Source organism: Cetorhinus maximus, chromosome 9, assembly GCF_964194155.1.
Source record: "Cetorhinus maximus chromosome 9, sCetMax3.hap1.1, whole genome shotgun sequence".
Classification (NCBI taxonomy): Eukaryota; Metazoa; Chordata; class Chondrichthyes; order Lamniformes; family Cetorhinidae; genus Cetorhinus; species Cetorhinus maximus.
The window spans coordinates 4,125,546-4,143,539 of NC_135887.1; the positions used below are offsets into that span (position 1 = coordinate 4,125,546).

Sequence of the window (17,994 nt, forward strand, 5' to 3'; positions counted from 1 at the left end):
CGAAGGGTCATGAGGACTCGAAACGTTAACTGATTTCTTCTCCACCGATGCTGCCAGACCTGCTGAGTTTTTCCAGGTAATTCTGTTTTTGTTTTGCTTTCTCTGTGTCTGATTGGCCTCAATGTTATTTGCACCTGCCACATCAGGAATAAGTGTGTAGGCAGGGTAGCTAAATGAGCCAATTAAAGAGTAATACTACTGCTACAGAAGAACAAGAGACTCATAAATGCCTGTAGACCATCCTCTAAGTGTTAAAACACATTTTGGTGTTCTTTTCTTTTTTTTATAAGGAATGATTTTCCTTTTTTACCAATAGATTTTCATTCCCTTTTTCTCCTCTCCTTAAAGGAAATATAGACTTGTATTTATATAGCACCTTTCTTGACCTCAGGACATTTTAAAGCACTTCATAACCAACTGAGTACTTTTGAAGTGTAGTCACTGTTGTAACATAGGAAACACAGCAGCCAATTTGCTCACAGCAAGCTCCCACAAACAGCGGTGTGATAATGACTAGGTGTTTAGTTTTGGATGTTGTTTGAGAGATCAACATTGGCCAGAGCACCAGGGTGAACTCCCCTGCTTTTTTTCAAAATAGTGCCATGGAATCTTTTATGCACACCTGAGAGGGCAGACAGGGCCTTTGTTTAACGTTTCATCCAAAAGACAGCATCTCTGACAGTGCAGCACACCTTCAGTACTGCACTGGATTGCCAGCCTAGACTTTTGTGCTCAAGTCCTAGAGTGGAACTTGAACCCATTGACCCAGAGGCAAGAGTGCTACAAACTGAGACACAGATGACACCTTGCTAGCTTATGATTTCACAGGGTCCGGCCACTCTTTCATACCTCATCCAGCATACTTCACTATAGGAATGTTGCAGATGAGTCAAGTCCCATCTTCACCTGACATTTTCACACACACACGCTTTATTCATCAAATTATTAAATTGATGTCTAAAGTGAGATCCCTCACCTAATATTTTCCTTCCTATCCCAGTGGCTCTGAGGCCAACAGTAACACCCTGAAAAGAGCCTGATGTTAAATTATACACCATATTGTTATATTTATAAAGAGTTCAGTCATAATTTTTGCAAGTACTTCTGAATACATTAACAAAATGAATGTGGATAACACTCTGATATATATGGAACCATCAAACTCATATAGTCCAGACTAGAACTGTTCATAGAGATGGTGAATAGAAAACTGAAGATCATGAGATTATGTGTATTTTTCCTTTGATAAGTGACCAACTTCTTTACAGCAACTAGAGAATAAAATTGTAAACACTTTTTACACATTAAAAGAGCAAGTTCCCCTTGCTATGCGCAATGTTAACTTTCACAGCCAAACATGGCAAGAAGCTACAATTCTCAATTCTGTCAATTTGCATACATCGACATTTCAAACAAGCCAGAACACTCATCATAGTAACATCATTATCATTGATTTGTAAACATAAGTCATTGTGCCATTATCATACCAACTTTGTAATTTGCTGAAAATATTTTTGAGGGAAGGAGGTGAATCGAGTTCAATAGGATTCAACAGCTGAATATATTCAGATCTGCTTTGACTAGAGAAAATGCACTCACTAACAAGGAGTTTAATGTAGCTAAAAGGTATTAGATTTATTAAACTTTATAAACGTATCTTTCTATGGTGTAAAGTCCATTCGTACAAAAAATGGTCCAACAAAGGAACCAAAGCTCAATAATAAAAAACCTCACTGTTTACTTCAAGTCTCTTTCAGGAAGCTAACTGTTCTCCAGGATACTGGTGTAATATCATGAATTCTTTCACCAGTCACAAATTTTTGATGAATTACAGTATGATTTCTGATTTGGTAAAAAATATGCATTTGGCACACATACTTTGATATGCATTCATATAGGGATTAAATTGTATTCCTAGTTCATGAGTATACCATGAGCAACCTTGCTGGGAGCTGTTGGTAAAATCAACTTGCTTTCTTGTTGAGATTTTTGATGCTTCCTCCTTCTGCCCCTTCTTTTACGTCGCTGCTTCTTGTCTTTTCTTTCTGATGGAGGAGCTGATTGGTTTGCTTTCAGCTTGGCATTTATCGACACTTCATTAAGCTTTTTATGGGTAATTGATGGAGTAGATACCTCACCTTTGTATTGTCCAGACATAACTGCTGTTGAAACCGACGTTACTTTTTTGTTGAAGTGAGACTTGGGACTTTGTTTAGTAGGTAGTGGAGTAAATGTTTCTTCTCTGTGGGACTGATGTGCATCATCTGGCTTGCACGGTGATTTGGCAGTCGGTTCCTCTCTATCAAATTCAGAGTTAGGGATCGGTATAAATGCCAGGGGTGTAAAGCCTTCAGCTCTGATATGTTGAAATCTGCGATTAGGTTTGGTCACTGCCTCGGTAAGGGTCTGATAAACCTGAGTAAAACTGTCCAATCTGTGAGATTCATCTTTCATAACATCATTAAATGTATCTTCCTTTATTACTAAATCCAGAGAATTGTCAAAGAAACTCTGACTAAATTCATTATTATTTCCAATCTTCTCAATCTCAGTGAAATAGTCCTCCTTATTATGAATTTTCTTTTCGAAGATTGGCAATATGCTAGTCGCTTTGTTGGTTTTGGAACTGAGTTTTTCTTTGTGATTTTTCTTCTTCCCTTTCCCCTTCCTTCTCTTTTTTGTTTTCCTCTCTTTCTTTTTCTTTTTCTTGGCTTTGTCTGATGAAATGCGGGTCTTTTCGTTCACAGTGCTGCTTGCAGTGCCAGGCACATTGCCATGGGCAGAGCTTTGAGTGACAGTTGCCATGACTTTAAGGACATCTTCTGCCACATTAAACACTTGGCCAAGTGTCAACTGTTGGCTCGTAGCTTCTGGTTTAGGAGCTTCTGGAGCAGCTGTAAATGATGGGGTGCCACTTATCCAAGAAAAGGCTGTTGTGCCATCTGAATCAGGATTAGGCTCCACTGTTAGCTCATCGACCAAATCTCCTCCATAATCATACAGCCCAGATTCCCTGGGTACAGCAATCTGAACACGATCGTACTTCTTACACCTTTCAAATATGATCAGAAATAATTGAAACACCTTACACCTTGAATGATTCTATTCCCTATACAAAGACCGTCCACAGCACTGTCCCACCATTTGTATAGTTTAATGAGTGTCTGCTGTTGGCAGAAAAATTAATTTGCTGGCGTATGAAATTAGCAAAATCCCACAAACCAGGATTGATATTTCAACTGATTCCTGAATTAAAATAGTGCCATATTAACTGATAGTGGTCTGAATGAAACATAAGTTATCGTCTGGTCAATAGTAAGTGAAATTTCAAAATGAAGTTCTACCCAAGACTCTTCCCATTATTGCCACTAAAAGTTTTAATATGGATGATCTCTTTTTCATATGCATTGTAAACATGAAAGCTTAATTGTCTACAAAATGGGGCTTTCATTGTTTTCATACAACCAAACACTCAAAGTCTAATTATGTGTTGTAGTTTGGTATCTAGCAACAGAAACGAAGTTGTTGTCTAATTGTGAAGCAGAAAGAGTACATACAACAATATTAACAACAACTTATATTTATATGGCACCTTTAACATAATAAAACATCCCAAAGCACTTCACAGGAGCAAAACAAAACAAAATATGACACCAAGCCACAAAAGGAGGTACTAGGTCAGATGGCAAAAAGCTTGGTCAAAGAGGTTGGCTTTAAGGAGTATATTAAAGGAGTAAAGTGAGGTATAGAGGTGGAGAGGTATAGGGAGGAAATTCCAGAGCTTAGGACGTAGGCAACTGAAGGCACAGCCACCAATGGATGCACAAGACCAGAATTAGATGAGCACAGATAGTTCAGAGGGTTGTGGGCTGGAGCAGCTTACAGAAATAGTGGGGGGGAGGGACAAGACCATGGAGGGATTTGAAAACAAGGATGTGAATTTTAAAATCAAGGCATTGCCTGACCGGGAACCAATATAGGTGATCAAGCACAGGGGTAATGGGTTAGGGGACTTAGTGTGAGTTAGGACACAGGCAGCCAAGATTTGGATGACCCCAAGTTTATGAAGGGTAGAATGTAGTAGACCAGCCAGGATTGCATTGGACTAATCAATTCTGGAGCTAACAAAGGCATAAGTGAAGGTTTCAGAAGCAGATGAGCTAAGACAGGGGCAAAGTCAGGCAATGATACAGAGGTGGGAATAGTCAGTCTCAGCAAATATGTATGTGGAAGCTCATCTCAGGGTCAAATATCACACAAAGGTTGTGAGCAGTTTGGCTTAGTCTCATCCAGTTGCCAGGGAGAGGGATGGACACAGTGGCTAAGGAATGGAGTTTGGAGGAGGAGCTGAAAAACACTTGCTTCATTCTTCCCAATGTTGCATTGCAGCAAATTTCTGCTCATCCAACAGCGGGTGTCGGATAAGCAGTCTGATAACTTAGCAACAGCGCAGGAGCCGGGAGAGGTGGTGGTGAGTTAGAGCTGGGTTTTGTCAGCATATATGTTGAAAATTAACCCTGTGCTCTTGGATGATGTTGCTGAGGGGCAGCATTATAGATGAGAAATAAGAATGAGATCTTAAAGATTATACCTTAATGTGAATTTAGAATAAATAAGCAAATTTGCATTGATAAAGAACTCCTCTGTGCCAATGTGCAAAAAAAACGTAAACTTGTTTGTAAAGAATAGGATTATGATTTCAGCACATGTGGTGTGGAGGAAATCTTGGCTCACCATCTGTTACTTTTAAAGGTATTTGGAAAACCACAGATTCTCCGTGATACATTTACATATGTCTCATTAAATACAGACAATATTTAAACTGACAGCCCATCACAGGCTGAAGTTGACTCCATGGGCCATGAGAAATCATAAAATAGAAAGAGTCAAGTACCAGGTATTTACAGTGTGTAGTCGGTTTGTTGCTTCAGCTGCTTCATTTACAACAGTGGGATCATTAAATGTGAACTCACCAGCCATACCAATACCGTTCAACACACTGCTCCTCATAGACCAAGTCAAAGCAGGGGACTTCTAACACGTTGAAAAAGGCCTGTCCCACAACCCGGGAAGACATGTCGTTGACTCTTCTTAAGCACTGCTTTAACCTGAGGACAACACAGGGAGAGTGAGAAAGACGGAGAGAAGAGGCAACTCTAAAGGCTCTGAAAACTTTGTCACTTAACCTTTTCCCTTTCATTTTATCTCCCGCCTTTTATCTCCCTCCCCCTTAAACTTATTCCTCAATCATATTTTGTCAAGCTACAATGAATTTCTCCCATGTCCTCCAGACTCTAAAAGCTGTCAAGTACCAAGTATGTTTAAGCAAATGTAGCATTTTAAAGCAGATATTCCCATTGCATTATTTTCCCCAGTCCCTCGTCAAATGCTTGTACTTCCTTTCCTGGAGTAACATCCTCTCAAACCCCTCCCCCAAAACACACACTCCCAATTACCCAATGAACGGACAGGGTGGGGATAGAGGGGCAGAATGGTCGCTACGTACTTGGTATCACAGTCGCAGTGGCTCAGCGTGTGCAGTCTGAAGTTCCTGTGACCGTAGGAATATGCAAATGGATAGATCACATGCTCGCAATGGTCGTGCTCCCGGCAACATTTATCCGTTTCTGAAAACTCGCCTGGAGGAGGGATGGAGGGGGGAGGAGAGAACCAAAAAAAAGACACATTTCACAGGTCTGTTAAAACTGATTTCAGCTCGGCAGGGGCAGTTAAGAAACTTAATGATGTGCCAGCCTCACTCTCTGAAAACTGCAACCCAAGTAACAGCTTAATCTGGGTTCAACCGAATCAAAGGAGGGCTGGAGACCAGGCTGTAGAATTTTAACAGTGAGTTGTGCCCATTGCTATTTTACGTCGGAGACTTCCGGATTAGCTGGCATTTATCCTCTCCAACGCTTCTGTCCTTGCAATCTGTTTTAAGAGACCATGGCCACTTCAGTTTTGCTTTAGAGCATAAGAGGTAGGAGCAGAAGGAGGCCATTCAGCCCATCGAGTCTGCTTTACCATTCAATGAAATCATGGCTGATCTGATATAATCCTCATCTCTGCTTTCCTGCCTTTTTCCCATAACCCTTGATTCCCTTACTGATTAAAAACCTGTCTATCTAGATCAGCCTTGAATATACTTAGTGACCCAGCCTCTACAGCCCTTTGCGGTAAAGAATTCCACAGGTTCACTACCCTCTGAGAGAAGAAATTCCTCCTCATCTCTGTTTTAAATGGGGGACCCCTTTACTCTGAGATTATGCCCTCTGGTCCTAGACTCTCCCACAAAGGGGAAACAATCTCTCTCAGCATCTACCCTGCCAAGCCCCACCCCCCCCAAAAGAATCTTAGAAGTTATTTGCTGTCGAACTAATTTTTTTTGCCCTCCTGTGTCCAGTTACCCAGGTGGTCGTAGCTGTCGGCGTTGTTCCCAGCCCCGCACCACAGGGTGCCCGGGTAGGTGAAGCCCCTCTTCCTCCTGCGAAGGAGCGTCTCTCCGGGCGGCTGTCGAGGGGGAGCCGGGGGAGCGGCCGCTTTCCGCCGCAGGAAGGACTGGCACTGGGCTTTCTCGCTCTGCCACCAGTCTCGGAGCGGAGCTGAGGCTGACTGGGGCTGACCGCTCGCCCCGCGCCGACACTCCCGCATGAAGGAGCGGACCGCAGCCCGCTGGCTGGTCAGCGAGCAGTCCAGCACCTCGCCAGCCCGCCCCGACAGGGATTCCACCAGCTCGGACCCGTCCGAAATGTGGCCGAGGGCCGGACGCTCCGCCCCGAGGCCGGACCTCCTGGCGCAGTACCTGCCGTTGGCCGTATAGTCAGTCCCAGCAGCTCCCGCTGACCCCCAAGCGGCCAGGCCGCCGCTGCCCAGGTCCTTGGCCAAGGAGGGGAGCAGCGCCAAGACCAGCGGCCACATCGCGGAGGGGCACTTTCAGCACCACCGGCGGACGGACAGCGCTGGCTCTCTCTCGCCTTACGGGCTCCTTGGAGGCGAACGCCCCATCGGCTCAGGCAGTTCTGACCGCCAGTTACCTCGGACAAGCCCTTATAAAGTCGCCAAGCCGGTGGAAGGGAGGAGTTGGCAGGGCAAGTGATTCCCCTTGACGATCAGGGGATCGGATGATGTCTAAGCCACCGCTCAGCTTCCACTCCCTCAGGGATTTATCCACCCTCCTCCCCCTCCCCTTACCCCACCCACACCCACACACCCTTTCTGATTTCTTTTTTTTTGCCTTTTGTTTTCCCGGGATGGGCTGCATCCGGGAGAAAGGTGCTGCAAAAAGACACCTTCTCAAGGGCACTTAGGGCTGGGCAATAAACGCTGGACCAATTCAGCGACGCTCACATCCCGCGAATGAATTTTTTTAAAAAGTGTTGGCACACATTCAAACCCCTAAAGCCGGTCTCTGTCTAAAATTGGACCCACTAAAGATGAACAGGTCTGTTTTTGATGCCTGTTTGAGTCTGGACTTTATGTTGAATGAAAAGTGAGAAGCAAAAAGCACATCATGTAGGTCAAACAGTGCAGAGACTGCACAGCATGGTGAACAATGTCGGATTTTTGCATTAAAATGCTCCATTTGGTTAAATTGAAACATACCTTGTACAGTACTTGACAATTGAAAAAGGTTTGCACTCTTTAGAAAAATAATGAATTTAGAATGATCCATATTGACGGATCAGGACATCATATCCCCCAAAATCTATCCGAATAGTGACTCTCCATCCATCCATCCCCCTCCACTTCCTATTCCACTCCATATCATCTTATTAGATACTTCAGTGCAGCACTGATGCTAAACAAAGCCTTGCCTTCCTGTTCAAACGTGTATTAAAAAATTCCCCTGGGCATTCCCATGGCATTCCCAAGGAGCTCTCTGGCGGGGGAAGTGATTAAGGATACCCTGGGGGATGGAGTGATGTTATTTAAGGTGCGTCTTTCTTTTAAGATCCCGCCGGTCACTTCACAGAGGCGCTTTTCACATTCCCGTTCACACAGCCACCTTCCCTCCCCCAGAACGCCTCCCGCTTCACAAAAGCAATTTCCCTCCATCCCCGAGGCCGTTCACACTGCAGGTGCCAGCGGTGGCTGTCCCTTGCCGCTGCCGGTTTACTCTGCACACAGTGGACGGCGGTTCCTGATGCAATTTCCCCAATAAGCCAGCTGCACAATCCAACTCCAACAGCTGCAGTTCAGATCACCAAGGAGAAGATCACCAAGCAACAAGTGGCTGCACTCTTCCAGCCAGATCTCATGGGTGTTGCATTGTGAGTTCACCCATTGCTTCCTCAAGTGAATAAAGCGAATGGAGATTTGTGTGCAGAGGGCTATAGCCATGTTCCCCCCGGCATAGACGATACCCGAAGGGCCTGTAGGAAGCAAACTACACCCGGCTTCATTCTTCCAATGCCACTCAGAGCCAATGTCCTGGTGCCTTTAACCCTTCAATCCTGATCCCCCCCCCCACCCCCGCCCATGAGGAAGATGTGATTTTCTTTAGATTCTACCCATTACAGTCTGGTCCAACTTCCCATGTGGTGAGCGGCGTCGCAGCCCCCTAGATTCATTTGTGCTGCTTCTACTGGTCTGAAATCGGTAACCATGATATTGGTTCTAGGCCGGCAGTCAGATAGTACTCCATGCAATGTCACACAGATGTGATGCGAAACTTGCAGACAAGAAGACGTCAGAGCCTTTTCTCGCTTTTTCAGAGCTGTGAAGCCCAGGCCTGTGCTTGCCTTGCCGGGGTGAGGCGGGGGGAGGGGGGGTGGATTATAACAGATCCCCTAGGGCTATTTTGAAGAAGAGCAGCAAAATTTCCCCCTGATGCCCTGACCCATCTTCCTCACCGAAACAGTGACGGTTTTCAAAATTGGCTGTGAAGCGCTTTGGGGTAGCGCCAGTTCATGAAAGGCGCCAGGTAAATACAGGTCTTTGTAGAGTCTTCAGTTCCAACTCGAGATTCTACAGCACATTTGACATCGCTGCAAAGTGAGGTTCACTTCCTGGGTATATTAATTAGATTTACATTTAGAATGCACCCCTCAACTGTGCCTCATCAAGGAGACTTCGAGGTGTTAGCTGTGGCTCAGTCCATAGCACCCTCGCCTTTGAATCAGAGGGTTGTGGGTTCACGTCCCACTCCCGGAAACCAAGAACTGTGATTGTACTCGAAAAGAGTTGCAATCTGTGACTGTTGATAACTCGAAAGAGTATCAAGGAGACTTACAGGAAGGTGCCTCTATCTGTAAAACTTCTTCCATGCTACGAACATATGTTTTAGTGTTCAACCGCATGGAACATTACACCTTACTTAGCTTGTTACTATTGATCTTCTCCACATCATTGGGCAGAGATTTTGTGAAACTAGGGCTTGTGGTGATTTCTGTGCAAAGCGATCTCGTTGCCTGTTAAACCTGCACTTATTCGTTTGTAAGGCTCCAAAATTGGACGAATAATTGTGTTACTTCATTTTAAAACATTTAAATATTTAATCTTAAACCATTTCAATACACAATTCTAAAATCCTCCACCCCTCCCCCCCCACCAAATCCTCCCCCACCTCCCCCTCCCCCAACACCATTGCTATTCGATTAACAAATAGAGCCGGTGCCAGATTCCTTATGAAAGGTGAAAACAAAGTTCCCCTTCAGCGAAAGGGTCTGAGACTCTGAGAAATGTGCTTCGCCATTCCACAGGCTTTGCCCCGGTTCCCTTTGTTCTGGGAAACAGCCTATAGGAGGGATCGGTAAACTTGAATGTCCCACAGCGATGAAAGGAGCAACACAACTGATGTAAAATCACGCGAGGGAACAGGCGAGGCGGTACCCTCCCACAGGGAGGCTAATCGTAGGCGATATCGACCGTTCAAAAGAACCTGACCCCCCCATCCACCCCCCGAGCAAGCTGCCGGATCGCCTGGTGGAGAGTACGCTGATTACCATGGCCGTTTACCAAAAAAGGAAACCACACAACATGCTGCACAGAAGTGGTTACCTTTTTATTTTAATTTGAAGGCTAAACAATCCCTTTTATACAGCGCCAGAAAGAAAGAACAGAGCCGGCAATGTATCCGTTCCAAATTCAAGATACAGATGTTGCTGCTTCATTCAAATAATTCTATTCTTTTGCCCGCTGCTTAGGTTGAAGATCTCGTTGTCCTCCCTTTCATTTAAAAAATGATTCCCTCTCCCCCCCTCCCCTCCCACTGCAGTTCAAAACGCTTTTTCATGTTCCATCATCCAGTTCTAGTAAATTCTGCACACTTTGGTGAAGAGCTTTTATTTCTCCTAATTTTGTTTTTATTTGCATCCGGAGTTAGAAATTTTCAGGCACCCCGGTGAGAAGTGTTATCTGCTTAAAGTCCTTTGTTGCTCTTCCGTCCCGTGTGAGTTGCTATAAAAACGTGTTGAAAGTGAACGAGCAATTTGCTAAAATTGCAGTTTGTTTACAAAATATACAGGGTTATCTGGAACTCCTTCCTGTGCGGGGTAACTAGCGGTCACTGAGCTCAGGACTCCACTCACTCAACGCACAATGTGGGTAGCACTAAAGCGAGGGGTTACTGGAGGTTATTCCTGTGAACAGACGTGATGGGCTTGAGAAAGGCACTTGATTTACTGCAGAGGAAAGTCTTGCTGAAGATATATTTAATAAAGGACTGCTGGCTACTCTGTAGGGCGCACTTAGGCTGCATTTACACCACAATGGGATTTGTATTCCATGAAAAGCAGCTCCCTTCTCAGGAAAGTCTCACTCAATTCAGTTCCACATCCACGTGAAGTCCTGACTGTGGATTTACACTGTGATGGGGTTGGGGTGGTGGGGGGGCTCTAACTTTATGCCAACGAAAGATATTTATCGGCCCAAATCTCCAAGTCTCCAGATCGTCGGAGATGGGACGTAATTTGGGAAATGCATGTCAGGACAGCCCAGAGGTACTGACATACAGACATGCAATATAATTGCCCCCAGGAAGCTTAAACTTCCGATGGGCTGATTTCTGCTGCCCGGGACCCTCCGCGAATGTCTCCAATCCTGAGCTCAGAGCGGAAACTTGGGCCAGATACGTGGGATTTACCTGCACACTTACTCTGGGAATGTTACACTGTTTCATACCTGATTGAAGTCAGTGATCAACCAGCATATCTCAACTGAGCACCACAGTTGACGCCCCAACCCCACCCCCCTCCCCCCTCACAATCACCTCTTTATGCCGACCTGACTGTGCCCCAACCAGCTGAATAAACTCCAACCACCTGACAAGCACCCCCAGCCACCCGAATACCCCTGACCACCCAACTAACCCCTGACATGGTTATCTCTCGTCTGACTGGCCCCCTGACCCCACTAACCTTCAACCCTGGCTTGACTACCCATCCATTCAGCTCACCAACCTCACCCACTTAACTCACCGACCCACCTCACCTGTTCACTCACTCACCCGCTTACTGGGCCTTTAAAAATTTACCTGGGCCTGAATTTTTCCCTTGTCAGGCACGCACAATCAGCAGGCCCCGAAGTGAATGCAAAATGCGCTTCCGCTTGCAATCGGCCCCTCAACAGCGATCTTACGCTGGCTGGCCAATTAACGGCCAGTCAGCGTGGAACGTGCCCAGGGAAAGGCTCAGCGCTGCCGGTGGGGGGCAGGAAGAGGGCGGGCGCTGATGTCACCGCGGGGGCTGGTGAGCGCTTCCACTGAGCCCCCTGAAGGCGGACAGATGCCCCTGGGAGCTGTAGACCTCCACAGAATAAACAAAACAACAAAAACGCTGCAAAAAAATGTCCATGTAGCATAATCAAGCACCTGAAAGCAAACCTCATAAAAAAGTCCCCAAATATTTATTTCTATTTTAAAACCTAATGGAGATTTCATCCTGCCCTTGGATGAGTGGTCACCAAAAATGTAAAGCCCGCCTGGCCGATTGGCTCATCTGCCAACCATAAGGCTGGACAGGCCACGAAAAATCGCTGACAATTGGGCCATTAAATGGGCTTAATTGCCCTCTTAATTTTCGTTGGGCCCTCTTCCGACTTTTGCGTGCGTCCGCTGAGTAAAATATTCTGTGAGTGCGCGATGACGTTGGGACACTCGCCCAGTGTTGTCTCACGCGGTTTCACGCCCGTTTGGCTCGGGCACGTGTCCGCCCGTGGGGCGTAAAATTCTGACCCTGAATACAGCAACTACTATCATGAAAAAGGGATGTGTCTTTCCTTCTTCCACCTCTTCTTATGCCTGACAATCTTCCCCTGGAGAGGCTGCTCTTACCCTTCGATGCTTCAGCCAGGATTAACAGATATGGCTGAAAAATTGTAAAAAGGGCAGGTTGCAGAAACCTTCACAGGCAGTGTCAATGTGCTCAGCATTGTCGCTGACTGGGAGAGCTGGGCTATGCTCTGGACATGCGTTTCTTGGGTCAGTTTAATTTGCATGTCCATCGGAGTCATAGACCTAGATTCTGTGCAAAACTGAGTGCTGAGAACGCATGCAAATTCCCAAGCAGCCTTTCAGAAGACAGCTGGGACTGAACATGGCAGCAGCAGATAAGAACATATGAATTAGGAACAGGAGAGGACCATATGGCCCCTCAAGCCTGCTCTGCCATTCAATAGGATCAGGCTGACCTTCTGCCTCAACTCCACTTTCCTCTCCGCGCCCCATACCACTTGATTCCCTTAGAGACCAAAAGTTGGTTCTACCCCAGCCTCAAATATATTCAACAATGGAGCATCCACAATCCTCTGTGGTGGAGCATGCAAAGATCCACAACCCTTTGAGTGAAGACATTTCTCCTCATCTCAGTCCAAAACGATTACACTGCTGAAACCAAGCCCCCATATTCTAGATTCCCCAGCCAGAGGAAGCAACCTCTCAGTGTTTATCCTGTCAAGCCCCGTCAGAATCTTGAATGTTTCAATGGGATCACCTCTCATTCTTTTAAGCTCCATAGAATGTAGACCCAATTTACTCAGCCTCTCATCATAGGACATCCCTCTCATCCCAGGAACCGATCTAGTGAACCTTCGCTGCGCCACCTTCAATCCATGTATACCCTTAAATATGTAGATCAAAACTGCACACAGCACTCTAGGTCTGGTCTCATCAAAGCCCTTCCTTATTCATGTACTTCAACTCCTTGCAAGATAACACAACATGCCATTTGCCCTCCCAATTGCTTGCTGTACTTGCATATGAACTTCCTGTGTTAAAATATTCTGCTCTTCCATTTTTACTACCAAAGTAAATAACCTCACACTTCCCCACATAATACTCCATCTGCAACTTGTTACCCAATCAGTTAACCTGCTTATATTTCTTTGCATCCTCTATTCAGCTTATATTTCTATCTTGCATTGTATTGCAGCCAACTTTGTTACATTACTCTCAGTCCCTTTACGTAAGTCATTAATTTAGATTATAACTAGCTGAGACCCCAGCACTGATCCTTGTGGCATTCCTTTAGTTTCAGCCTGCCAACTTGAAAATGTCCTGTTTATCTCATTTTTCTAGGTCGGAGTTTTGATTCATGCGGCACTGGCATCAGTACTGGGGAAAGGGGAAGCAGTTCTATTGGCATTGGCTCCATTTAAATCAGGTTGTGATCAGTGTCCTGGTGAATTTAGAGGTATAGATAGGGTTTCAAACTAAAAGTGGGGATGGAGGGTCAGGTGGGGGTGTCAGAAGAAGGGTAATTTAGACAGTTAGAGTCAAAGGAGCAGTGAAGTGGTTTGGGTAAAGACAAGCAGCGTGGGACAGGAAGGGGCAGAGATTTTAATGTAATAATGTTATGAATAAGGTCCATGGAAAGAATAGTGGTAAAAATAAAATGAAAGGCTCTTTATCTGAATGCACAAAGTGATAAGGTGGACAAACCAGTGGTACAATAGAGATAAATGGTTTTAGGTCTAAGCACCATTACAAGAGACACGGGGCTGAATTTTCTTGAGATGGCAAAGGCCCATTGGTGAGGTCAAAAATGAGAAGTGACGCAACTTCAGCCAACAGTGAGACCCAAGATGGTAAATTGCTGGCAGTGCGATTGCTGGGGCTGCCATCCAATTAAGGACAGCAGCTCACCCCTAATTTGAGGGCTGGCAGCTCAGCAGCGCGCACCACTAGCGGTGCTATTGCTGAGGTTGCAACTGCAGCTGCAGGAAGAGGGTGCCTTAATAGCCAAGTGCCCTCAGAGGGAGTTAAGGTAGGCTAGGGCTGGGGCCAGGCAGACAGGGCCTATCGATTGGGGTGGAGAGTGGGGGCAGTGGGGTGTGGTGTGGAGCAATGGTGGTGCTACTGCTGTTGGGGCAGCCATTACCAATGGAAGGCCCTTCCATGGGCCACAGAGTGCCCGTAAAGGAGAGTCCTCCCCCCATCTGGAGCTCGCTGGGTGGGCGCCCTGTCACTGAGCGATGTCCCCACACAGTAGCTGGCCCTCCAAACCTGGGTAAAATGCTTGTGGATATGAGAAGTGGCCCATCACTGGCCACATAAGTGGCTCAACTGGCCAGTCAAGGGGTGACTGACCCGCTAACTTGCCATATTGCCAGTGGTGGGAAAACATCAAGTACCCCCCCCTTACTACCTTACCCCGTGCCGCCCCTCCACCCCCCCCCCCCCCCCCCCCCCACAAATTCGCCAGCCCTCCCGCTTCCCTGTCTGCTGCCAAGGGGCCCAGAAAATTCCAGCCATGGTTGCAAAATGATCAAGGTTGGTAGATAAATATTCCAAGGTTCACAACAATTTGAAAAGACAGGTAGAATGGAAAAGGTGGAAGAGTAGCCTTGATAGTAAAGGAGAACATAAGGACAGTAGTGAGATAAGATCTCGGTTCAGGAGATCAGGAAATAGAATCAGAATAGGTGAAGATTAGGAATAACAAGAGTTAGAAACTGCTGGTGGAAATCTAGAGTCATAGAGGTCTACAGCACAGAAAAAGGCCCTTTAGCCCATCGAGTCTGCGCCGGTCGAACAAGTACCTAACTACACTAATCCCATTTTCCAGCACTAGGCCCATAGCCTCGTATGCCATGGCATCGCAAGTGCACATCCAAATACTTCTTAAATGTTATGAGGGTTTCTGCCTCTACCACCCTTTCAGGCTGTGAGTTCCAGATTCCCCTTTGGATGAAAACATTCTTCCTCACATCCCTTCTAAACCTCCTGCCCCTTACCTTAAATCTATGCCCCTTGGTTAATGATCTCTCCACCAAGGGGAAAATTTCCTTCCTGTCTACCCTATCTATGCCCCTCATAATTTTATACACTTCAACCATGTCCCCCACCTGAATCTTCTCTGCTCCAGAGAAAATAACCCCAGTCTATCCAATCTCTCCTCATAACTAAAACTCTCCAGCTCAGGCAACATCCTGGTAAATCTCCTCTGTACTCTCTCTAGTGCAATCACATCCTTCCTATAATGTGAATTCCAGAACTGCACGCAATACTCTAGCTGTGGCCTAACCAGCGTTTTATGCAGTTCCAGCATAACCTCCCTGCTCTTATATTCTATGCGTCAGCTAATAAAGGCAAGTATCCCATATGCTTTCTTAACCACCTTATCTACCTGTCCCGCTACCTTAAGGGACCGGTGGACATGCACAGCAAGGTCCCTCTGATCCTTTGTACTTCCCAGGGTCCTACCATTCATTGTGTATTCCCATGCCATGTTTGTCCTGCCCAATGCATCACCTCACACTTATCCAGATTAAATTCCATTTGCCACTGATTAGCCCAACTGACCAGCCCATCTATATTCTCCTGTAATCTAAGGCTATCCTCCTCACTATTTACCACCCCACCAATTTTCGTGTCATCTGCGAACTTACTGATCCACCCTCCTACATTCAAGTCTAATCGTTTATATATACCACAAACAGCAAGGAACCCAACATCGATCCCTGTGGAACCCCACTGGACACAGGCATCCAGTCACAAAAACACCCCTCGACCATCACCCTCTGCTTCCTGCCACTTAGCCAATTCTGGATCCAATTTGCCAAATTGCCTTGGATCCCATGGGCTCTTACCTTCATTATCAGTCTCCCATACGGGACCTTATGAAAAGCCTTGCTGAAGTCCAAGTAGACTATGTCAAATGCATTGCCCTCATTTACACACCTGGTCACATCTTCGAAAAATTCAATCAAATTGGTCAGACATGACCTCCCCTTAACAAAGCCATGCTGACTGTCCTTGATTAATCCCTGCCTCTCCAAGTGTAGATTAATTCTGTTCCTCAGAATTGTTTCCAATAGTTTCCCCACCAGGGACTGACTGGCCTGTAGTTCCCTGGTTTATCCCTACCTCCCTTCTTGAATAACGGTACCATGTTGGCTGTCCTCCAGTCCTCTGGCACCTCTCCTGTGGTCAGAGAGGTATTGAAAATTGTTGCCAGCACCCCTGCTATCTCCTCCCTTGCCTCACTCAACAGCTTGGGATACATTTCATCTGGGCCTGGAGATTTATCTACTTTTAAGCCTGCCAGATCACTTAGAACCTCCTCCCTTTCAAAGATAATTCTTTAATTATATCACAGTCCTTCTGCCTGATTTCCATACCCACGTTGCCCCTCTCACTTGTGAACACCGACACAAAGTATTCATTTAGAATCCTACCTATGTCTTCCGGCTCCACACACAAATTACCACTATGGTCCTTGATGGGCCCTACTCTTTCCCTACTTATCCCCTTACTCTTAATGTACCTGTAAAATAACTTTGGATTTTCCTTTATTTTACATTCCAATGTTTTTTCATGCCCCCTTTTTTCTCTCCTAATTTCCTTTTTAAGTTCCCCTCGACACATTCTGTGCTCCTCTAGGGTTTCTGCTGTTTTGAACCCTCTGCATCTGCCATAAGCCTCCCTTTATCTCTTTATCCAATCCTGTATATCTCTCGACATCCAGGTAATTTATACTATGTAACATGTTTTAATATACCCCAACATCATGAGCCCTTATCTCATGTATTAAACATTTGTATGACACCACATTGATTGCCTATTTGGAAATCCAAGCATACCACATTAACAGGCTCCCATTTATCTACCCTACTAGACACATTCTCAGAAGATTCTAATAAATTTGTCATACACACTTTCTCATTTGTAAAACCATATTGACTCTGTCTGATCATATTATGATTTTCTAAGTGCATTGTTAAATCTTCCCTAATAATAGATTCCAGCATTTTCCCAATGACTGATGTCAGCCTAACTGACCTGTAGTTCACTATTTTTGCTCTCCCCCTCCTTTCTTGAATAGCAGTGTTATATTTGCTGACTTCCAATTCGCTGGGACCTTTGTAGAATGTAGTGAATTTGGAAAATCATAAGCAATGCATCTGCCACCTCTGCAACACTGTGGATTGAGGAAAGACCAGGCTGTGACAGAAAAGGTGCTTGAAAGAAAGAGCGCTTGGCTCAGTTGACTTTCAGCTAAGTTCACTGCACGCCTCATCAGACTTTTTCTGATGCTTTCCAATGATGCCCACTCTAGGTGCAGTGGGCAGAAGCAGCAAAACAAGGTCAGAAGAGCACAGCACCCAGACACACACGAGACTATAACTTTGCAGGCTCAGACTTGTAAGACCCCCTTGAGGAAACTGACATCAGCAGACAAAGATTGCTGGGTATGTGAACCTTCTATAACTGCAATTTGTGCCATCAGGGTTAAAATTACTCCCCATTAACCATGGGGTAGGGGATAGGCTTCATCGCTCAGAAGCTGTTCATGATGTGAATTTAGGGAAATCCAGCACACCTGGTGTTTATGTATAGAATCCTCTGTATCTTGTCACACATAATATATACAGTCAGGGTGTGGGAGTCCCTGTGTCCTGTGAGAACATGCAAAGCAACATGGCCTTTCTTCTCAATGCAGACTGCTGACTGCAGCCTGGACTTCAGGAAAACCAGCGTGACTGTAAAACTGGATGACTAATTTGCTGTGATATCAAAGATGATGAATCCGTGGTTCCTCAGTAAAGTATGCCCCC

At 45.6% G+C, this 17,994-nt stretch overlaps 1 protein-coding gene across 1 annotated transcript; it reads right to left on the minus strand.

The window, feature by feature from the left end:
- Window positions 1-1,224: 1,224 nt before the first annotated feature.
- Window positions 1,225-6,918, minus strand: LOC144684282 (uncharacterized). Its single transcript, XM_078547912.1, has 4 exons — window positions 6,408-6,918; window positions 5,507-5,639; window positions 4,974-5,108; window positions 1,225-3,052 (listed from the first exon to the last, which is right to left on the minus strand). Exons 1-4 carry the CDS (start codon window positions 6,916-6,918, stop codon window positions 1,915-1,917), a joined length of 1,917 nt encoding a protein of 638 aa, XP_078404038.1. The 3' UTR covers window positions 1,225-1,914.
- Between the last annotated feature and the right edge of the window lie 11,076 nt (window positions 6,919-17,994).